Raw genomic sequence first — 22,216 nt, forward strand, 5'->3', positions numbered from 1 at the left:
GTATCCGATAACCCACCACAATATCAGCATTGTCACTGAAAGTTCCTACACACATCCACAGTATTCTGTGCCTGTTGTAAAAGGCTATTAAAAGCAGGGGCCTCTCGACTTGGGATGGTAAGTGGGTTGGCGATCAGGGGGCCCCTAACGTTTAACGTTGCCTCCATGTACTTGTGCCAGACTGCTCTCGTTCACGTCTCCAGTCCAACTTCCCTTGGGTAACGCGTATTACTTTCGGATGCCGGTGATTTTAGGTATACGAAGACTAGCGAGTCTATCATTCGCTTCCTTTTGCTGATACTTTCATTCCTTAAAGGGTCAGAAGCCTTCAATATTTTATTCTAGTAATTTTTAAGAGAGGATAGTTCGCCCTTCTCTTCACACATTAATTACCACCACTAGAATGTAAGGAAGTCGAGGATTCATAATTATAATGAGTGGTAAATAGGGATGTACTACCACAAACAAGGATCTTCAACAAATAAAATGTTTATTTTAATGTACATATGTACAAGAAATCATGTACAATGCATGCAGAAAACATCGTCTTGGAATGCAGACGTCCACCCGCTAGTCCTGTGGTATTTCACGGGTCTGGATGATCTCCTTCAGAAATTGAGATGATGCCTTGGGAATCCTGGGTCGCGCAGGATCGGTGAAGTTCACGTAATACACACCGAACTTCTCCCTGAAAAAAATTAGATTCACATGAATGACTTCCAATTTTAATCCAATAACACTGGTATGAATAACAGATATAAGACAATTAAAATGAAGACTGGAAGAAAACTGTTTGAGGTTTGAACCGAAGTCAAAATTGAGAGTAAGTACCATGAGAAGAACATGTCATGTTTGAACAGTTTATTATTCGTTTCCTTCCAAGGTTACCGACAATGGTTAAAAACCGGTATTTTATGAAATGACTAAAATTGTCTAGCATCTTAAAAACCAAAGGAGAATTGACGAAATGCAAATTATTTCACATACTTCCTAAGCATTTTATAATAAAAGAATCAAAGCAGGTAAAACGTAAAACATTATGCCTCAGGATCTTCCTTCTATAGCTGCGTATCGTACGGGCTCGTCTTCTACAAAGAAGATCAGTCCACCTTATTCCTCACTGTTGTTTAAGATGGCAAAAAGGATTGATTACACGTGAGCTAGGAACTCCATAAAATCTTATTTATTCAATTAAGTATTGCCTTCGTGATGAACTCCCTTGGATTGGAAGTAACTCTGGTAAAAATTATGTTTTCCCCATAAGACAAGGTTATCAGAATTTGGTGTGTTAAAGGCTACAGCGACCACGAAGAAGGAACCTCAAGACTATTTGTTGCTGAAGAGTTATGAGGTTTCTCTAGAATGAAAGTAAATTAATTTATCCATTTAAAGACGGAACTAGTAATTTTAAGTTCTAGGTTAAATGCCCCGACCTATCTCACGTCGTTCATGAGTTTCATGTGCTACGAGATGTTGTAATGGAGACATGGCGAGGCATGATATCCCACTTAGTATCACACGGAGAAAGCCTCTGATGCAAAGATGGTGCTGACATTCAGAACTCCTCGACCATCAGTGTCATTTGCATATATTATTATTATTGTTATTACTATTATTATTATTATTATTATTATTATTATTATTATTATTATTATCATTATTATTATTATTATTATTATTATTATACAATTTTGCTTTACGTCACACCAACACAGATAGGTCGTATGGCGACATTGGGATAGGAAAGGGCTAGGAGTGGGAAGGAAGCGACCGTAGCCTTAATTAAAGCACACAGGGCGAGTTGGCCGTGCGGTTAAGAGCGCTCAGCTGTGAGCTCACATCCGGGAGATAGTGGGTTCGAACCCCACTGTCGGCAGCCCTGAAGATGGTTTTCCGTGGTTTCCCATACGTATAACCACTATTCCATTCCCTATTGTCAATTACACTCCAGGCTGTGTCCCATCGTCGCCATAAGAGCTATCTGTGTCGGTGCGACGTAAAGCAAATAGGAAAAAATATTAAAGCACAGCTCCAGCCTGGTGTGAAAATCGGAAACTGCGGAAAAACCATCTTTAGGACTGCCAGCAGTGGGGTTCGAACCCACTATAATAATAATAATAATAATAATAATAATAATAATAATAATAATAATAATAATAATAATAATAATAATAATATCATCACCGTTCGGCTCCATGGCTAAATGGTTAGCGTGCTGGCCTTTGGCCACAGGGATCCCGGGTTTGATTCCCGTCAGGGTCGTGAATTTTAACCATCATTGGTTAATTTCTCTGGCACCGGGGCTGGGTGTATGTGTCGTCTTCATCATCATTTCATCCTCATCACGACGCGCAGGTTGCCTACGGGTGTCAAATCGAAAGACCTGCATCTGGCGAGTCGAACTTGTCCTCGGACACTCCCGGCACTAAAAGCCTTACGCCACTTCATTTTTACCATCATCATCGAAGCTATAATATTTTTTCACACAGAATTGCACTGACTTCACTACTCATTCCTAACAACAGACGGTCGTCTCAATATATTTTGAAAAAAATGGCGTACTTGAATTAAACTCTGGGAAATTTGTACAGTATTACTTACGTGTAACCGCTATTCCATTCCATATTGTCAATTACACTCCAGGCTGTGTGACCAATGACATTAGCTCCGTCCTCATACACTGCCTTCAACAACTCCGTGAAGTGACTCTGTAAAGGAAAGACATTCGTAATTCAGTGATAAATCAGCTTGTTGCACATTTCAGGATGAAGTGATTTTCCGTAGCCATGTAATTAGAGCTACACAATTCATCTAGAGAGAATCTGGAGCTCTAGTTTATTTTGACTTTGTAGTGAACTGATACAAAATTAACTAATGAAATTAAAACTGTATAAATAAACAAAAAATCAATAGTACATAGGTATTCTAAGACTGTGCAGAGAACAAACTCCCGTTGTATTTTTGCTATTAAACTCTTTGGACTGCACTCCATCCTCCAGTATGTCGACTATCGGCTCCATCAGAATAACAGGTTGTTTTTATTATCCTTGAGATTCTATGCCTAACGTCATCTTCAATACGGAACAATTATGAGAGTTGTTACTTGTAATAACACACTTACATCTTGTTTATTGTGTGGTCCGTGGTCAAATGTTTTAGTGAAGATGCTTTCGTGATGATGAATTTATATGAAAACAAGAGAATTTAGGTGCGAGAAAATGAACGTGATAACTAGACCTCGGATTTTGGGCTAAGACTTATTTTGTTCTTGAAAAGATGAAGTGCCCGCCTCTGTGGTGTAGTGGTTAGTGTGATTAGCTGCCACCCCCGGAGGCCCGGGTTCGATTCCCGGCTCTGCCACGAAATTTGATAAGTGGTACGAGGGCTAGAACGAGGTCCACCGAGCTCGATAGCTGCAGTCGCTTAAGTGCGGCCAGAATCCAGTATTCGGGAGATAGTAGGTTCGAACCCCACTGTCGGCAGCACTGAAAATGGTTTTCCGTGGTTTCCCATTTTCACACCAGGCAAATGCTGGGGGTGTACCTTACCTAATGCCACGGCCGCTTCCTTCCCACTCCTAGCCCTTTCCTGTCTCATCGTCGCCATAAGATCTATCTGTGTCGGTGCGACGTAAAGCAAATAGCAAAAAAAAAAAAAAAAAAACGGGGTCCACTCAGCCTCGGGAGGTCAACTAAGTAGAGGTGGGTTCGATTCCCACCTCAGCCATCCTGGATGTGGTTTTCCGTGGTTTCCCACTTCTCCTCCAGGCAAATGCCGGCATGGTACCTAACTTAAGGCCACGGCCGCTTCCTCCCCTCTTCCTTACCTAACCTTTCCAATCTCCCCATCCCCTACCAAGGCCCCTGTCCGGCATAGCAGGTGAGGCCGCCTGGGCGAGTTACTGGTCATTCTCCCCAGTTGTATCCCCCGACCCAATGTCTCACGCTCCAGGACACCGCCCTTGAGGCGGTAGAGGTGGGATCCCTCGCTGAGTCCGAGGAAAAACCAACCTTGGAGGGTAAACAGATTAAGGAAGAAAAGATGAAGTTGTATTTACAAGTTTCAGTGATTCATAAGGTTAAAAATGCACAGTTCTAGCCTTTCTGGCAAGCAACTCGTTGTTGAAAACATATACGAGCTACGAATTTGGAGTAAATAAAATTACTATAGTATGAGAATATGTTTCTTATTTATTCCTAAAAATTACATTATTTTTCTTAATCAACGTTGTACGGTCGATTAGATTATCAGTTAGCCTCTTTCTACCCCTACGAGCGCTAATGTGAGTCAATGCCGAGTTTCACTGAAGCCTTTATAACTACATTCGGTGTGGACATTTTTTCAAAAATCAAAAAATGCCTGAGGGAACCAAGGAACACATTACAAAAAGAATTATGTAAATATGATGATATTTGGCTAGGATCTGAATCAAAAATAAAACGAGTAACGATACACAGAATTTTAGTTTGGTTTTCCGGGACTGCATTCAGGCCGGAAGTGATTTTCGAAATTTCTCTTTTAGATTGATAGAGCTATCCAAGACTCACAATTTGTAACCTTCCCTGGCCCTTTAGTCCTTCTAATTTCGGCACACGGTGCGACGTAAAGCCCTTAGCAAAAAAAAAAATCGGCACAATTGAGGATATTGCTTAATTTTACGTTTTTCGTTATATGGAGCCAACAGCCGGATCTCGAGAGATCTCTGAAGTTAAGCAACATTGGGCGTGGTCAATATTTGGATGGGTTGCCACGCGCTGTTGGTGGGGGTAAGGGAATGGAGGAGAGGAAAGGAACTGGCCACCCTACCGTACGTAAACTCCGGCGCAGGCACACCTCTGCGAAGGTTCGGACCTGCCTTCGGGCAGAATACACCCTTACCTTACCGTTATATGAAGGGATCCTCTGCTTTGTTTGCTAAGAAATATTTTCAACATAGTGTCTAAAACTGGCTAAACTGACGTTAAACACTAGATTTCCCTATATTCGTATAATTCCTTCTTTTTAACCCTAAATCGATTAAAAATGCTTTTAATTTCTTCCGAGAAACCAGAATATTTGCTGACTCGTTTTCAATATCTTGAACAATATATTTTTGAAATAATTTGCAACCAAATCCTTAAAATCGGGGAGCTGTAAACCTTAGTCCCCGGAAGTCCTTAAGAACCTCCCGCAGTAATCACACACATGGACTGAGTGTCACGAGGCTGGAGACAGTGTCCATTGACCTGCAGGAAACAACACTCATCGAACTCGATAGCTGCAGTCGCTTAAGTGCGGCCAGTGTCCAGTATTCAGGAGATAGTGGGTTCGAATCCCACTATCGGCAGCCCTGAAGATGGTTTTCCGTGGTTTCCCATTTTCACACCAGGCAAATGCTGGGGCTGTACCTTAATTAAGGCCACGGCCGCTTCCTTCCAACTCCTAGGCCATTCCTATCCCATCGTCGCCATAAGACCTATCTGTGTCGGTGCGACGTAAAACCCCTAGCAAAAAAAAAAAAAATCCCACCTCAGCCAACCTCGAAGTGGTTTTCCGTGGTTTCCCACTTCTCCTCCAGGTAACTGCCGGGATGGTATCTAACTTAAGGCCACGGCCGCTTCCTTCCCTCTTCCTTGTCTATCCCTTCCAATCTTCCCATCCCCCACAAGGGCCCTGTTCAGCATAGCAGGTGAGGCCGTCTGAGCGAGGTACTGGTCCTTCTCCCCAGTTCATTCTCCAACACAAAGTCTCAGACTCTTGGACACTGACCTTGAAGTGGTAGAGGTGGGAACTCTCGGTGAGTCGGGGGAAAAATCCAACCCTGGAGGGTAAAGGGATTAAAGAAGAAAGAAGATAGGAAATTATTCAAGATGCAGCTAACGTAATGCACCAAGATCTGTGTATTCTTTAAGAATACGGGTGAAACTATCTTTACACAGGTCTGTCCTTAGACAGAACTGAAAGCTTGGTAGACTCAGGATATAAGTTAAAAGTTATAAACCTGAAAATTGCAATATTTAATACTGATGCAGTATAAACAGGTTTACTTCTACAGTATACCTGTTATCTTTAAATCATTACAAATTGAGTCTACCCATCGTTGTCTTGTTCTATCTCTATTACCAAGCGAGTGGCTGTGCAGTTTGTGTCACGTAGCTGTCAGCTTGCATTCGGGACAGTTACTTCAGATCCCACTGTTGGCAGCCCGAAAGATGGTTTTCCATGGGTTCCCACTTTCACATAAGGCAAATTCTGGGGCTGTACCTTAATTAAGGCCTCGGTCGCTTCTTTCCTCTCATAGCCCTTCTTTTCTCGTTTATAAGCTTCCCTTACTTCTTCATTCCACCAAGATTTTCGCTTTTTCCCATATTTACACACCGTGCTTCCTAGACATTCCCTTGCTATTTCTATTACAGCATCCCTGTATGCCACCCATTCCCTTACTATATCTAGACAGTGCTTACTGTCTGATGTTTGGAAATATTTATTAATCATGTCCATGTACATCTGTCTAATTTCTCGTCCTGGAGATTTTCTAGCCTCATTCGTCTGCAGACATATTTCACTTAATCTCTGTCCTAGACCTAGCGATTCTTAAGTTCACTACAGATCAGACAGTGAACTGTTTCGTCGAACAATCCCCGGAATACCGACTCATACCTAACAAAATTCCTGAATTCATAGTCGGTTATGATACGGGTAGTTCCGGACTGGTGCCCCTTCCGTCCCATATATAGCAGTGAATAGCCTTATGCTTGAAGAATGTATTCATAACTGGTACTCCCATACATGCACAGAAGTCCAGTAAAAGCAGGTTCCCATTCCCATTAGCTTCCATGTCTTCCCTACATTCACCCATCATTTTCTCACAACCCTCAGTTCTATTTCCAATTCTCGCTTTGAAATCGCCTTGCTATTGAACCTGAATATGACGTCACACAGTGCTTCATGAAGCTTGTCAACTTCATCCTCATCTGCACCCTCACATGGTCAATAGGCTGAGGCAATTCTCCTTCTAGTTTCTCTAACTGCTAAATCTACTCACATCATTCGCTTATTTATGTGCCTAACAGAAACTACTGCATGCAATAGTATTCCTGATGAACAGACCTACCCCACATTCTGCCCTTACATTTTAGCACCTGTTATGTTCACTTTACAATATCTTCTTCGTTATCCCCCCTTAACCGAATATCTTTAACTCCTAACACATCCAGACGCATCTTCTTTCTTTCTTTCTTTCTTTCTTTCTTTCTTTCTTTCTTTCATAAGTCCCATTAACATTGATAGCTTCCCATTGAACAGTGTTGCCAACTTATATTTTCAAGATCCGCTAAATACTACTAAAAATCCGCTAAAATTCCGCCAAGAAATCCGATCTCAAATAATGAGCAATAATAATAATAATAATAATAATAATAATAATAATAATAATAATAATAATAATAATAATAATAATAATAATAATAATAATAATAATAATAATAATAATAATTTCAGATGTCATTCGAAAGCGAAGAGTTAAATGTTTTGGACATATTTCAAGAATGCCTGATAACAGACTTGCTAAGAAAATCTTTAACCACTTCAATAAGCCCAATAGGAAAGGCAACTCTTATGAAAAATGGTTTGTTAACACGAAGAAAGATTTGCAAGAAATGAACATCAAACATCAAGACATCCACAATAAAACCACCTTCAGAAAAAAGTTACACACATTTAAGGGTTTCCTAGAGCCAGAAACAGCGACCAAGGAGAAACAACAATGGATGGCCGAAAGGAAAGAAGCAGCAAGCAGGAGGATGAAGGAGTACTGGCGCCAAAGGAAATTTAAATCAAGAGGAGTTATTTACGTGGTCCACAGCTGGCCAAAATCGATAAAATAATAATAATAATAATAATAATAATAATAATAATAATAATAATAATAAAAGTAAATGTCTGTACTCGCCTGATCTGTGAGTTTCACTGGGATTAACCCCCTGCCTGCGAGTCGGCGAGCTAAAACTTGTAGGCGTTTTAGTGCCGGCTACAAACTAGCTGGATCCCCTACCTCAAGGACCGCACACAGGACAGGCCAGTTCATTAAACGGTCTTCCTTTATGGCATAAATATAAATGCTACTCTCTCACAGTTCCATTATCTGTCGTCATTCGTCAACTAAGAGATAAGTACCCTTTCCCCACGCATTACAAATTTATGTTAGGCCTACCACGATCTCATAACATCAAATCAAATAACATGTTTTCCTCATGTGACTGCTAGCTCCTGACAAGAAATACGGAATAGCTCAGAGACAGGCTGGAGTACAAATTAAAAAAAGTAAAATGGATAAAACGCTAATTTCCGCAATAATAAATCTAGAATTCCGCCAAAAATTCCGCTGTCCGCTAAATGGTATATTTCTCCGCCGACAGTCTTCTAATTCCGCCAAATTTAGCGGAAAATCCGCTAAGTTGGCAACACTGCCATTGAATTCCATTTCGCTCGCCAAGTTTTCTAAGGAGTCCCTCACCCTTCAAATACACCTAGGTCTCCCTTACTCCCATAGGTCCAAAGCTTGCTTAAAACACAGATCAAAAATTCTGTGAAGCAGGAAAGCTACCGTACTCTCACATAGTCCCAGTGAGTCTCTCCTTTAATGGGCGGATTGTATAGTCCTAGCCATCTGAGCACAACGAAAATATAATAAATAAATAAATAAATAAATAAATAAATAAATAAATAAATTAAATAAATAAATAAATAAATACCGGTATAAACCCTGTTAAATGATGATACGTATAAATAAATAAATAATATCTCAGAATATGTCTGAGATGCCCACTCCAGTTCCATAGTAGCCGACTTGAGGACCACTTATTAGGCCATTCAGCTGTTGTCCATAGTTCACGATGAGGACTTGACTACAGTAACCCACATCACGAACAACCACTATCCCTTCTGTAGAACAAAAATCATGCAGTTAACCTTACCTTGAAGTAGTTAATTCTGTCTGTATCTTCAAGGCTTCCATCGTCTGAATAGCCATTTTCTGTAATAAGGATAGCAGGAGCGTTGTAAGTCTCATGGACCCAAGTGATCAGCTTGCGGAACCCCCAGGGCACAACCTGAAAATAGAAATAGAATGTCTAAAATTAACTAATTAGCTCAATATCTATAATGAAGTTCATTTGGGGAGATTACGATCAGAATTGTCGAATGCGACCACAACGAGCATCGTAGCTTTACTGATGATGATGATGATGCTTGTTGTTTTAAGGGGCCTAACATCAAAGGTCATCGGCCCCTAATGGTTCGAAATGAAAGAACAAAAATTGCAAAGGCATCCAATGACCAAAATAAAAATAATATATGGCATGAAGAATGAATGGATGGACAGGAACTCAGCAAAACACAAAACTAACAAACAAAACCCAGTGGATCGGACTCAATACAGATCGAAAATAACAGTATTACTGACCAAAGAACCACTTATAAAGCACAATGATGCTTGGTGTCTAAAGGGGGTACAAAATCCACGTCTAAGGCCCCACAGAATGGTACATGTCGCGAGTAAAATAGAACCATGGTATGTGTCATGTTGGGGTATTAATCAGAAGTAGCGAAGACTCACGGTGTTCCACAAAAGATGGTACTACTCACAAGTATTGCAATACGTACAAATAACGCAGACCTATGGTGTGTCTCACAAAATGGCCCAACTCAGAGTCAACGCAAACCGAGAAGGTTCTCCACCTAGGTGTACTAAACACGGGCGCCGGTATTTCCGTGCTGTTCCTCACATAGTGAGTACTAATCACAAGCAACGCAGACCCACGGTGCTGCTCATATAGCGGTACAACTCACAGGCTACGCCCAGACCCGCGGTGTTGCACACATGGGTACGACGCACGGGTACTGGAATCCACCAGGCCAGGCTTTTACTGCTACTAATCACAAACCTATTTCGTACCGAATTTAGTGGTACTACTCGCAAGTACAGGCAACCTATGGTGTTCCCCGCGTGATGGTACGATTCAAAATTAGTTTCATGGTTCTAATTCAGTCAGCCCTTAGTCGCCCCTTTTAGTCGCCTCTTACGACAGGCAGGGGATACCGCGGGTGTATTCTACATTTGCGTCCCCCACCCGCAGGGGGTAGCTTCACTGAGTGAAGGTTTCCAGGCAGCAGAAATCGACAACAAAATTTCAGCGTGCCTCGCTTCATCTTCCGAGTGACAACATTTCTTTCTTCTTTCTTTTTACTATCATGTGGTATAATTCGATTTTCGCTGTGAACGATAGTTTATGAAATGTAATGCTCTAGTATAGGAGAAAATTTAAGTATGGATTCACTTCAAAATGGATCATTTGGTTAGTATATTCCTAGGAGAACAATGGACTTAACCATAAAGGGTGAAAGAAGCAGAAGATTGTGAGCACTTGCAGAAATAATTCAACAATGTTCTGAGATGGACCACAGGCATGATGATGGTATGATGATAAACAGGGTTTAAAAATCAGGTTGGGAGTTTCATTAATAAAAAAGCCCTCTCAGTTTTAATTACTGCGTTGATGGGGCGAAAGTTCCTTATGGAGATCACTGTAAGTAACTAGATGTTAATACAAGGAAAGACCTTCATCTGGGTAATCACATAAATGGGATTGTAAATAAAGGGTACAGATCTCTGCACATGGTTATGGAGGGTGTTTAGGGGTTGTAGGAAGGATGTAAAGGAGATGGCATATAAGTCTCTGGTAAGACCCCAAATAGAGTATGGTTCCAGTGCATGGGACCCTCACCAGGATTGCTTGATGCAAGAACTGGGAAAAAATCCAAAGAGAAGCAGCTTGATTTGTTCTGGGTGATTTCGGACAAAAGTGTAGCGTTACAATAATGTTGCAAAGTTTGTGCTGGGAAGACGAGCTGCTCGACTAAGTGGTATGTATTTAGGAACTAGTATTAGGTTTAATGGTCCAACCAGTAGTAATACTTCACTTTACAAGTGGAACACATTCAATGTTAAAATATGTTATACTCGTACATTCTTTGGTACATGTTTCGTCTAATTTAAGACTTCTTCAGCCTTAGAGTCTCGTAACTAATTAAAATTAAGTGGCATGTTCCTAGCTGTCAGTGGAGAGATTGTGTGGAATGACATTAGTAGACGAATAAGTTTGGAAGGCGTTACAAATAGGAAAGAATACAATATGAATTTGGAATTCAAGAGGACAAATTTGGGAAAAATATTCGTTGATAGGAAGAGGAGTTAAGGAATGGAATAATTTACCGAGAGAGATCTTGAATTAATTTCCAAAATCTGTGGAATTATTTAAGAAAAGACTAGGTAAACAACAGATGGGGAATCTGCCACCTGGGCAACAGCCCTAAATGTAGATCAGCGGTGATGAACATGAATATTATTAGATAATATATAATAAGGGACAGGAATACCGTTTAAAATTGAAGATTTTCCTGATAGGATACCTTCAGCCAGGATGTAACAGGTGAGGCGGGCCAGGATGGATCGAAAGAGATCACCACCTCAGCATCCCTTTCCCTGGATGGATTTTCACCAGTTTCTCCGGAGGTGACGAGTTTACTGGAGTAGTAGTTCAGACCAAAGTAGTCGTAAGTGCCTGAAACATATGGAAGTCACTCATCAGATATACGTGAAACTGAAAAACTATGGAATGCTTCCAATGTGAATATTTTAGTCTTTTACTCCATATCAAAATTGAACAAACTGAATCACAGAAATCACTGCGATTTATTTATATTGTATTTGTATTTATCGCATTGAAAGGATCACAGTGATGCATAGATATTGAATAAAAAATACGGCAATTTACAGAAACAAATAATATAGAACAGAAGTCACATACAAGTCTTGAGATATGGTAACTAATTAAAAAAAGATGAAAAAGTAAAATATTCACAAAAATAAATCAACTACAAAAATAAAGACAACCAGAAAATTCACACTTTTAATTGCATATCTAGTGAACCCATCCATATTCGATCCCATGACCAAGTTACACCGCATAATAGGTTTGGAGTGTATTCACAAGGATGCGAAATAGCTCAGAGCTCAGACAAACTCGGATATAAGTAAGCCACTCCCAGATTGTGAGACAAAGCGAACATTTCTCATGAAGGACAGATGGTATTCCAAATATTCCAGGAAGAGCATTTCGCTAGGGGAATCCCAGAGCTTGCCAGTGTGACCAATATAACAACACACATTCCGGGGCCAGAAACTGTTGTAAATTACATTGTAGATAACTGGCAATTCGGCATAAACAGAGGGGAATAAAAGGCCAGTACGGACAGCTGTTAATTAATGAAGATATACCGCACCACAACGTATGCTAATTGACTTCTTTCTAATTTACAAAAAGTTCACTCGAACCACTGGACTTATCTAGGTCATGGAGGACAAAGCAGTTTCAGTGGTTACCGGTGAATCCCCGCTGGTTTACTTATAGTTTCTGGCAATAAAAGTCAGACCTACCCCAGACAAGTCAACTTGTCGTTTGTACTGGAGAGCTAAGAGGACATGTCGCAGGTTTGAACATAACCCGCAGTTACGGACTATAGATTGTTCGTTAGACTTTATTTAAACATGGGACGTTGTGACACAGAGCATTTTTTGTTTAAATAAATATTTGGAGACTTAAGGCATGGGAACAGTAGATCGTTCTACAAACTACTTTACATTAACAGAATCGAATTAGTTTGGACACAATAAATTTAAATAATTCGTGCCAGTAATTTCAGCCACATCTGAACGGACTCATGTTTTGAGAAGTTCGTGGGCTGAGTGATAATTTCACACGTGTGTAACGAGTTGAGAATCCTATGTTCGAGAACCGCTGTCGATGTTTTACTTGGTGCGGGATACACAGAGTTGTATGGGTAGAATAACCGTGGGTAATCAAGTTCTCCTTTGCAACAGAAACTGTGTAGTAGCGCTGGGTGAGGAAAGAAGCCAACAGTAGATTGTCATCAAGATGGAGTCCTTGGTTCAGGTAGCATCATCCAGAGTTATCACGTGCTGTTAAACTATCCAGTGGGCCGGAAGGAGGCCGGTCACTACCAGAAATAGAGTACAGCTGAGTTCTTGCCTTATTATGTTTATGTAAAGAAAATGCCGATTCGCAGCCTACGTTCTAATAGCTTGGAGTGAGACCGCTGATTAATTCGCATGTATTTTAATTTTATTTCTTGTACCTTAAGGGTATTTAGTTAGGCAGTTATGTGTTATTTATTGCACCCATCACGATAATTTAGAATACACCTGTTTTCCTTTTCAAGTGTTAAATAATAAATCACGAATAAGTGTAGTTAACAATAACATCTGCGTTGGTAGGATAACATGAACCTACCCTACAATTGAAGTGGTATTCTGTAGGGAGCTTGGAAGGCACCTGTCTAAATCTTAGAATGTGCATATTTTTCAGACAGCATGTGAGAAGAAGTCAATAGTGGCAGAGAACTGTACTCATGACTTCCTGCGTGAATTAACTAGTGATCTAGTCCGTTATGTTATCAGGGATATAACGGCAGGCTCACTTGCCTACAGCCATTCACAATCGAGATGGGAAGTTTACATTATAATTGCAGGCCCCATTGCCTACTACGCGGACAGAATCGATTTGGGGAGTTTTCGTTAAAATGGCAGCCCCCCTTTCCTACTTACAGACAGATTACAATTGAGGAGTTTTTATTATAATAGCAGGCAATTACCCTACTATCACTCGAAATTGAGTTGTGCAGTTATCATTATAATGCCAGGCCCATTTTCCTGCTTCCAGCCAGCTTGCTGCCAGTCACACCAAGTTGGTGAGTTTCCATCAAAATAGCAGGCCACTATGCCTAATGCCAGTCATATTTTAGATGAGGACATTTCTTTATAATGGCGGGCACCCTTGCCTACTGCCAAACACAATCCGGTAGGGGAGTTTTCAACAAAACTGCATGCTCACTTGCCTTCTGCAAGTCAAATCGAGAAGTGAACTATTCATTACAATTGTAGGCCTTCCTTACTAATGACAGTTACACAGGAGTTGGAGAAGGAACCCTTTCATACTGCCAGTCAAAGTCGGTGTGGGGAGTACTGATTACAATAGCAGACCCGCCCTTTCTCGATCGCTACAAATCGACATCAGTGAATATATATAGATCGACATATGAAAGTCTATGCGTGTTTACAATATTGAAGACCTTCATTTACAGATTAACTGCTACTAAACGTACGTCATATCGACAAAGGATTATACCATAAGACACGCCGGATTTAGTGGCCTAAATGGCTGGTCCTATGATATGTCATCTATTCTTGGGTCAGATTGAGTTAGAAACGTGGAACAGGGTAACGTTTTTGTAAGATTATCTCACATTACATTACTTTTCGGATAATTATGTGACAGCTACATACATAGCATTTGGCTCACATATGGCTACTGGGTGGGCCAATTTTCGTGAAGAGTTTGATGATTCTGTATTTCATATAAGTAATCGAAAGTATGAATTATGCATGTGAAAATTCCAAATTGACTTAACATCGATTAATAGAGAAAAATCAAACGTAAAAGGGATACAGATACGGCAAAAGTCATAAGACCAAGGTTGTAGATCATTCCAAATTGAACGGAGATTGTGCAATCCGTTATGTGATAGGAATTTCCGAAGGTCTGCACCATAATTAAAATTGCCTGCATACTTCGACATTCTTCGGGGATAAAAATGAAAAATTTAATGATCTTGGATGTTTTCCGTTCGTTACAGGCTAAAACGTATAATTTTGTCAAATTTCAATTATCTTCTTTTTCTTCTGGCAGATTATGCCGCAATCTGGATTTTGGGCGAGGCGGGTAATAATTAGGACTTTCAGGAAACTAAACCAAAAATTATGCAGATGGTCATTATTACCCCTTAAACGGAAAGCTGTACGAAAATTTCGCCAAAATAGTCAGTGTAGAGACACACAGTCGTTACGATTTGATTTATATAGATAAGGAATCTGCTCCATGTAAAACACCTTTTGGGCTATGTCCGCTGGACTTAACCTGCAAAAGTGACCATTCATGATATCTCCCTTATTAATCCTCCTGACGAAAAAAATGCGCTTGAGAAAAAGGTTTAGAGGTGGAATTCCATCACGTTTGGTCGATTTCCAGTCAGGTTGGTCTTGTTCTGTATATATTGTGGAAGAGTAAAATCACCATTTCGGTTCCCTATAAACCGCCAGTCCATTCCGGAACATGAAATGTTATTTACGTTTAGAACCTACCTTTGGACAGGTGGATGCTAAATATAAATTTTGGTTCGAATGTCTTCAGTAGTTTTCAAGTTGTAAGGAATACGCTTTACACGCAGCCGCTCGTGAATTAAGTCCGATGGGACTTGTACAGAAAAACGGTCCGTTAATGATATCTCCCTTATTAATCCTCGTATCGAAATGATGCGCATGAGAAAAAAGGTTTAGAAATTAATTTCTACCAAGGCAGGTAGATTTAAATTAACGTTGGTTGTGTATATTTTGTGGAAGTGCAAAATCACTGTTTCGGTTTCGTATAAACCCCCAGTCAGTTCAGTGATTTAGAAACAATATTTGCCCTAAAACCTATCAAGGACAGGTGTATTCTAAATATGAGTCTTGGTGGAAATACATCCAGTAGTTTGTAGCACTCGCGTACATACGGCGTAATTAAGGAAGAAAATAATACAGTTAAGAAAGTTGAAAGTAATAGAAAATGGATTATAAGTGAGGACAGCCGGATAACGACAAATATGTAAATGCCAAATTAATGTATTGGAAAATCAAATGCCCCTCAATAAATTATGCTAGTGTGAGTTATGGATATAATAAAGCGTAACAGAGGAGAAATTTAGGTCCAGTGATTCCTAGTTAAACAAATAATAAGAAGATGACTAATGGTGTTATTACTTAATCTATTCGAGGGCGGTTATAACATCCAACGATATTCCGCCAATATCCCGCAGATAGGCCGATTGACGCCTCCCTTTCCTTCTACCCAAGGAACAACCACGAATTTAAAAGCATGATGAGGAAAATGGCAATACGTTACTTCCCTGCTGGCATGCAGTCTGGGACGTTGCCATGGTAACCTGTAAGTTCGTTGTCGATCTGTCGGTCACTTAATGCAGAGCATGATACCAGCGGAAAATTGTAAATTTCTCCGTCATGTGAAGAGTAAGGTAAATTATGAACATAACGAAAGTTGTTTAAAATGAAGAGACGTTTCACGTACGGTAAATAAAGTTTACAGAAAATCAATAGTATAAGAGAAAATGGAGGAAAACCATTCTGGCTTTCCTATAAACCCCCCGTCTGTTCAAAGATTTTAAAATGATATGCATATTGAAACCTTCCCCGATATGAGTATACTTTAAATATGAAGTTTGGTTGAGATCTATCCAGCCGTTTCGAAGTGATGGTGGAAAAACCATCCTGGTTTTCCTATAAACCCCCGTGTATTCAAATATTTTAAAATGATATGCATTCGAAACATTCCCCGGGATGAGCATACTCTAAATATGAAGTTTGGTTGAGATCTATCCAGCCGTTTCGACGTGATGGTGGAAAAACCACTCTGGTTTTCCTATAAACCCCCGTCTATTCAAAGATTTTAAAATGATATGCATATCGAAACCTTCCCCGGGATGAGTATACTCTAAATATGAAGTTTGGTTGAGATCTATCCAGCCGTTTCGACGTGATGGTGGAAAAACCATTCTGGTTTTCCTATAAACCCCCGTGAATTCAAAGATTTTAAAATGATATGCATATCGAAACCTTCCCTGGGATGAGTATACTCTGAATATGAAGTTTGGTTGAGATATATCCAGCCGTTTCGACGTAATGGTGGAACAGACAAACAGACAGACAAACAAACAGACACGAAGCGTAAAAACCACCGATTCGGTCTTGAGTTGACCTAAAACGGATAAATATCTGAAAAATTGGCAAAACAAAAGAAATTACAGACAGTATGTCCAAAGCTAACAAGATACGATATATATCGTTAGGGTTATTGGAAGATGTTAACTGCTGCACCAAAGTCAGTGTACATCGCCAAACGTCCATCATACCATCACATCGTGTTAGTCTGTGGAGTTGTGTGTCAATAGTTGGAATCTCACATTTTTGACAGAAGGGTGACTGGACCAAGTTCTCCTCGGTTGGTATGGCATCTTGGATGGCTATGTATGCTGAACGTTTCCAGTCTGCTGGGATCTCTTGTGTTGTGAACTGCTTCCAGATATTTTTCCCATTTCTGTTGGGGAATTTTTCCATGATCAGAGGGGTAACAAGATGACGGCTTAAAAGACGAAGGGAGATGATTTGCATGGATGGAATGCACTGTTGATTCACATGAGGATAGAAAGATTCAATAGTATGCAGTACTCATTTAAAGCTTCTAGTCTGAGGTGATATCCGAAAATGCATATCATTAATATCTCCGAGTCCATTCTTTGCCATTAGAATTGATCTCAGAAGCAGAGCCTGGCATTTAGCGGAGACGGCGATGAGGCCTAGGCCCCCTTGGTTAACTGGCCTTCTGAGCTGATTTCTTGATATGCGATAGATGTATCCTCTCCATAGATAATAACTCATTCCAAGTTCCACACTTTGGGCATGTTTCTCTGAAATGGGGAGGACCTGAGCCGCGTACCATATCTTGGACAGAGCTAATGAGTTAATGTGCCATACTTTCTGTATTATATTAAGATTACTGCTGAGATGCTTCGTCATTGTGTTCCAGACAGTGTTGATGACTGCAGTCCAATTCTTTTCGACTGTCTCCTGAAATTTGCCTGTAAGTTTCAAACCGAGAATTGTTATTTTTTCTTGACAGGGATTCCAGCAAATGTGATGTGGTTTGGCCAGGTACCGAGAGGTAACAAAACAGATTTCTGATAATTCACTTTCGCGTTGGCGGCTCTTTCGTACACAAATATTATTCCAATCAGCTGATCTGCTTGGGCTCGGTTCCGTAATAAAAGTGTTACATCGTCAGCATACGCTCAGACTGTAAACATTTTGTGCGGATTTGGTACATCCTTTAGGAGGTGATGGACAGCTCGAATGAAGGGTTCTATACTTAAGGCGAAGAGGATCATAGATAGAGGATGTCCTTGTCGCACTGAATTTCGTATTGGAATAGGTTTGGAGAAATGACCATTGAGGAGTATTCGGTAATGAGCATGAGTGTATAGAGTTCTAACGATACTACATGTCGACTGTGGAATACCAAACGTATCGAGAATCGTAAACAAATAACCATGGTGATCTCGATCAAAAGCGTTTTCAAAGTCAAGATTCAGTATTGCTGCGTCATTGTGGGGGTAGTGTTCACATAATAATATAGCATCTCTAATTGCTTGGAGATTAAAAGTGATTGTCTTGTTCGGAATGCCACACGTCTGCCCTAGCTGAATGATGGTTTCCAGAAACGGCCGTAACCTGTTGGCGAGAACTTTCATAAATAATTTGTAGTCTGCATTTAGTGAGGTTATAGGACGATAGTCTGATAAAGTTCGGGGTATTGACACTTTTGGAATAAGAATGATTATGGCTTCGCTGACTCTAGTTGATGCTTCGGAGTTGTTAAATAGAATGTTCATCAATTCTACGAGCGTATCTTTAATGACGGTCCCGTCTGGGCCAGGAGCTCATCTGTCACTTGCAGTGCGCAGGGCCTTTAGAACTTCCTTCTCGGTGATCGCACGGGTCAGCTGCTGTTTTCCTTCCTCAGGCAAACGTTGATCTAAGTAGGATAGTATTTTGTTTTGGTCGGGTATAGATACCTCACTTCCACTACATGTTTTCTGGAAGTATGTTTCGGCTTCAGTAATGCAGTCTCTTGTAGTGGTAAGAAACCTATTGTCATCTGTAATTAACGAGTGAATGTATTTATTTTTTGCGTTATTCTTTTCGGAGGCAAGGTGGTACAACTGTGCTTTCTCTTCGTGTATGACTGATGTTGCACGGGAGCGAATGATTGCTCCTCATAAAATAGTTTCCTGAATTGAGTTGATTCGGCGTTTTACAGCGGTCAAATGATTGGACACGTCATTTCCGGCTTGCTGACGGGTGACAAGATCGTGAAGAATCACGTAATAAGAATGCAACGTACGGCGTCTGTTGATGGCCTTTTCTACTCCCTTTCGTTTGAAAAAGCTCTGAATAGCTGGCTTAAACTTGCATAGCCAAGATTTGATCGAAAGTTGTCCACCTCTTCGCACTCTAGTTTCCAGATCAATCCACAGGAGTGAAAATTCATGTTGTATGTCGTCGTCAGACAGTAAGGAGCTGTTTATTTTCCAATAACCCCTTACCATCTGTGCCGCCGGTCTATGCACCGCAGTCTTCATCACTACTGCATGATGATCGCTGAATGGTGCAACATTAACAGTTACTGCTCGGATATTATTCTCTGATTCTTTATTTACATAAAATCGGTCGATACGTGAAGCAGCCATACCTCGGAAGAAAGTATATTCGACTCTCTTACCAAGAATAACTTCCCACACATCACACAGCCTAAGTTCGCGATATACTCTCCCTAATGCCAGGGAGGGATGGAATTCACCTGTCTGATCTTTTGCATTTAATACACAGTTGAAATCACCTCCGAGAATAATTTTATCATAATTGTGAAGCAGAAAATAAGGCAGTTCCTTCTTCCCGGTCTTGGCGTCTGTGTGTTCCTGAGTGGAGATACACTGACTGACAGAGCAAATGCAACACCAAGAAGGAGTGGTTCGAAACGGAAGAAAGTTGGGGAAAAAACAGAGACGGCACGGACGAATAATTGATGTTTATTTCAAACCGATATGCAGGTTACACAATGCGCACGGCATCGACTCATTAGGATGTAGGACCACCGCGAGCGGCGATCCACGCAGAAACACGTCGAGGTACAGAGTCAATAAGAGTGCGGATGGTGTCCTGAGGGATGGTTCTCCATTCTCTGTCAACCATTTGCCACAGTTGGTCGTCCGTACGAGGCTGGGGCAAAGTTTGCAAACGGCGTCCAATGAGATCCCACACGTGTTCGATTGGTGAGAGATCCGGAGAGTACGCTGGCCACGGAAGCATCTGTACACCTCGTAGAGCCTGTTGGGAGATGCTAGCAGTGTGTGGGCGGGCATTATCCTGCTGAAACAGAGCATTGGGCAGCCCCTGAAGGTACGGGAGTGCCACCGGCCGCAGCACATGCTGCACGTAGCGGTGGGCATTTAACGTGCCTTGAATACGCACTAGAGGTGACGTGGAATCATACGCAATAGCGCCCCAAACCATGATGCCGCGTTGTCTAGCGGTAGGGCGCTCCACAGTTACTGCCGGATTTGACCTTTCTCCACGCCAACGCCACACTCGTCTGCGGTGACTATCACTGACAGAACAGAAGCGTGACTCATCGGAGAACACGACGTTCCGCCATTCCCTCATCCAAGTCGCTCTAGCCCGGCACCATGCCAGGCGTGCACGTCTATGCTGTGGAGTCAATGGTAGTCTTCTGAGCGGACGCCGGGAGTGCAGGCCTCCTTCAACCAATCGACAGGAAATTGTTCTGGTCGATATTGGAACAGCAAGGGTGTCTTGCACATGCTGAAGAATGGCGGTTGACGTGGCGTGCGGGGCTGCCACCGCTTGGCGGCGGATGCGCCGATCCTCGCGTGCTGACGTCACTCGGGCTGCGCCTGGACCCCTCGCACGTGCCACATGTCCCTGCGCCAACCATATTCGCCACAGGCGCTGCACCGTGGACACATCCCTATGGGTATCGGGTGCGATTTGACGAAGCGACCAACCTGCCCTTCTCAGCCCGATCACCATACCCCTCGTAAAGTCGTCTGTCTGCTGGAAATGCCTCCGTTGACGGCGGCCTGGCATTCTTAGCTATACACGTGTCCTGTGGCACACGACAACACGTTCTACAATGACTGTCGGCTGAGAAATCACGGTACGAAGTGGGCCATTCGCCAAAGCCGTCTCCCATTTATCGTTCGCTACGTGCGCAGCACAGCGGCGCATTTCACATCATGAGCATACCTCAGTGACGTCAGTCTACCCTGCAATTGGCATAAAGTTCTGACCACTCCTTCTTGGTGTTCCATTTGCTCTGTCAGTCAGTGTATATATTAATCATCAGTGTATTATCTTCGGTAAGTATGGATGAAATTCTTCCACTCGGGTGACATTCACTGAGTTTGATAATTATCCCTGCTCTATAGCCTATGGCAGTTCCTCTTAACTTGTCTCCAGCATTGATTATATAACTGTATTGAGATCCAAGGAAAGCTAAGTTCGTGACGTTAACCTCTTGCAAGAAAACTACGTCTAAATCATAATCTTTAATAAATTATTTTAGCAAGACCTGCTTGCTCTGACTTCGGAGGCAGTTCACATTCAGAGTACCGCAGCAGCTAACTACTGACGTCACAGCTAAGATTACCAAGAAAAATACATTAGCAGCTTCCATACTCGTTTGGCGCTATCCAACAGCACGTAAATATTCTTCAGATTAGGTTTGCGGAAGACATTTACTTAATTTTATTACTTTCTTCCTATCATTCCCCTCAATCGGTCTTTTTAATCTTGGATCCCTGTGACTAACTGCTTGGTGGGATTTTGAATTGGTGGTTTCCATTTCCATTAAACTACCTTCGTCACCGCCTACTTTTTTTGTGCACTGTGCGGAATGCGTCTGCACAGACTGTGGGGTGGTGTCATTTTTTAAGCCAGTCATGTCACTGGTAGGTGTCGGGGACGGTTCGCTGACAGGTTCACAAAGTTGTGTCTGGTGCTGTGAGGGTGGTTCTGATAGTACCGGTACATCATTTAACTGGGTATTATTCTGGTAGGTTGATGAGCTGAGCGACTATTCCACTGGGGAACTTTTATCGCAAACAGGTTCTGTTGTCTCCTCAAGGTGGTTGTGTGCTGGCTTGGCTACTTGTCTCTCTTCCTCTTCTGTGGTAATTTCTACCTATTGTGCGGACATTGTGTTTACATGTGAGTCTGGTAAATCAGCTGATCGTGTGTCCACCTCTGGAAAATCTGGGGTGAGTTGTGTTGTTGTGAGAAGTATACGTTGCGTCGGTAGCTTCCCCAAGGCTGAAGTCAAGGTCGCCCAGGTTGGCTTGTCGGGTGTAGCAGGTAAACGTCGCGTTGGGCACTCACTGCGGTAATGGCCTATCTTACTGCAGCTGGCACAGG

At 41.6% G+C, this 22,216-nt stretch overlaps 1 protein-coding gene across 1 annotated transcript in view; it reads right to left on the reverse strand.

The window, feature by feature from the left end:
- Positions 1 to 473: 473 nt before the first annotated feature.
- LOC136881393 (myrosinase 1-like) overlaps positions 474 to 22,216 on the reverse strand; it is a 53,769-nt gene continuing 32,026 nt past the window's right edge. Inside the window, exons 8-11 of the mRNA XM_067154149.2 lie at positions 11,449 to 11,600; positions 8,955 to 9,089; positions 2,602 to 2,708; positions 474 to 688 (exon numbers count right to left, since the gene is read on the reverse strand). Of these exons, the coding sequence (XP_067010250.2) occupies positions 571 to 688; positions 2,602 to 2,708; positions 8,955 to 9,089; positions 11,449 to 11,600 (512 nt within the window). The 3' untranslated portion in view covers positions 474 to 570. The remainder of the gene's footprint in view (positions 689 to 2,601; positions 2,709 to 8,954; positions 9,090 to 11,448; positions 11,601 to 22,216) is intronic.

Source organism: Anabrus simplex, chromosome 1, assembly GCF_040414725.1.
Source record: "Anabrus simplex isolate iqAnaSimp1 chromosome 1, ASM4041472v1, whole genome shotgun sequence".
Lineage (NCBI taxonomy): Eukaryota > Metazoa > Arthropoda > Insecta > Orthoptera > Tettigoniidae > Anabrus > Anabrus simplex.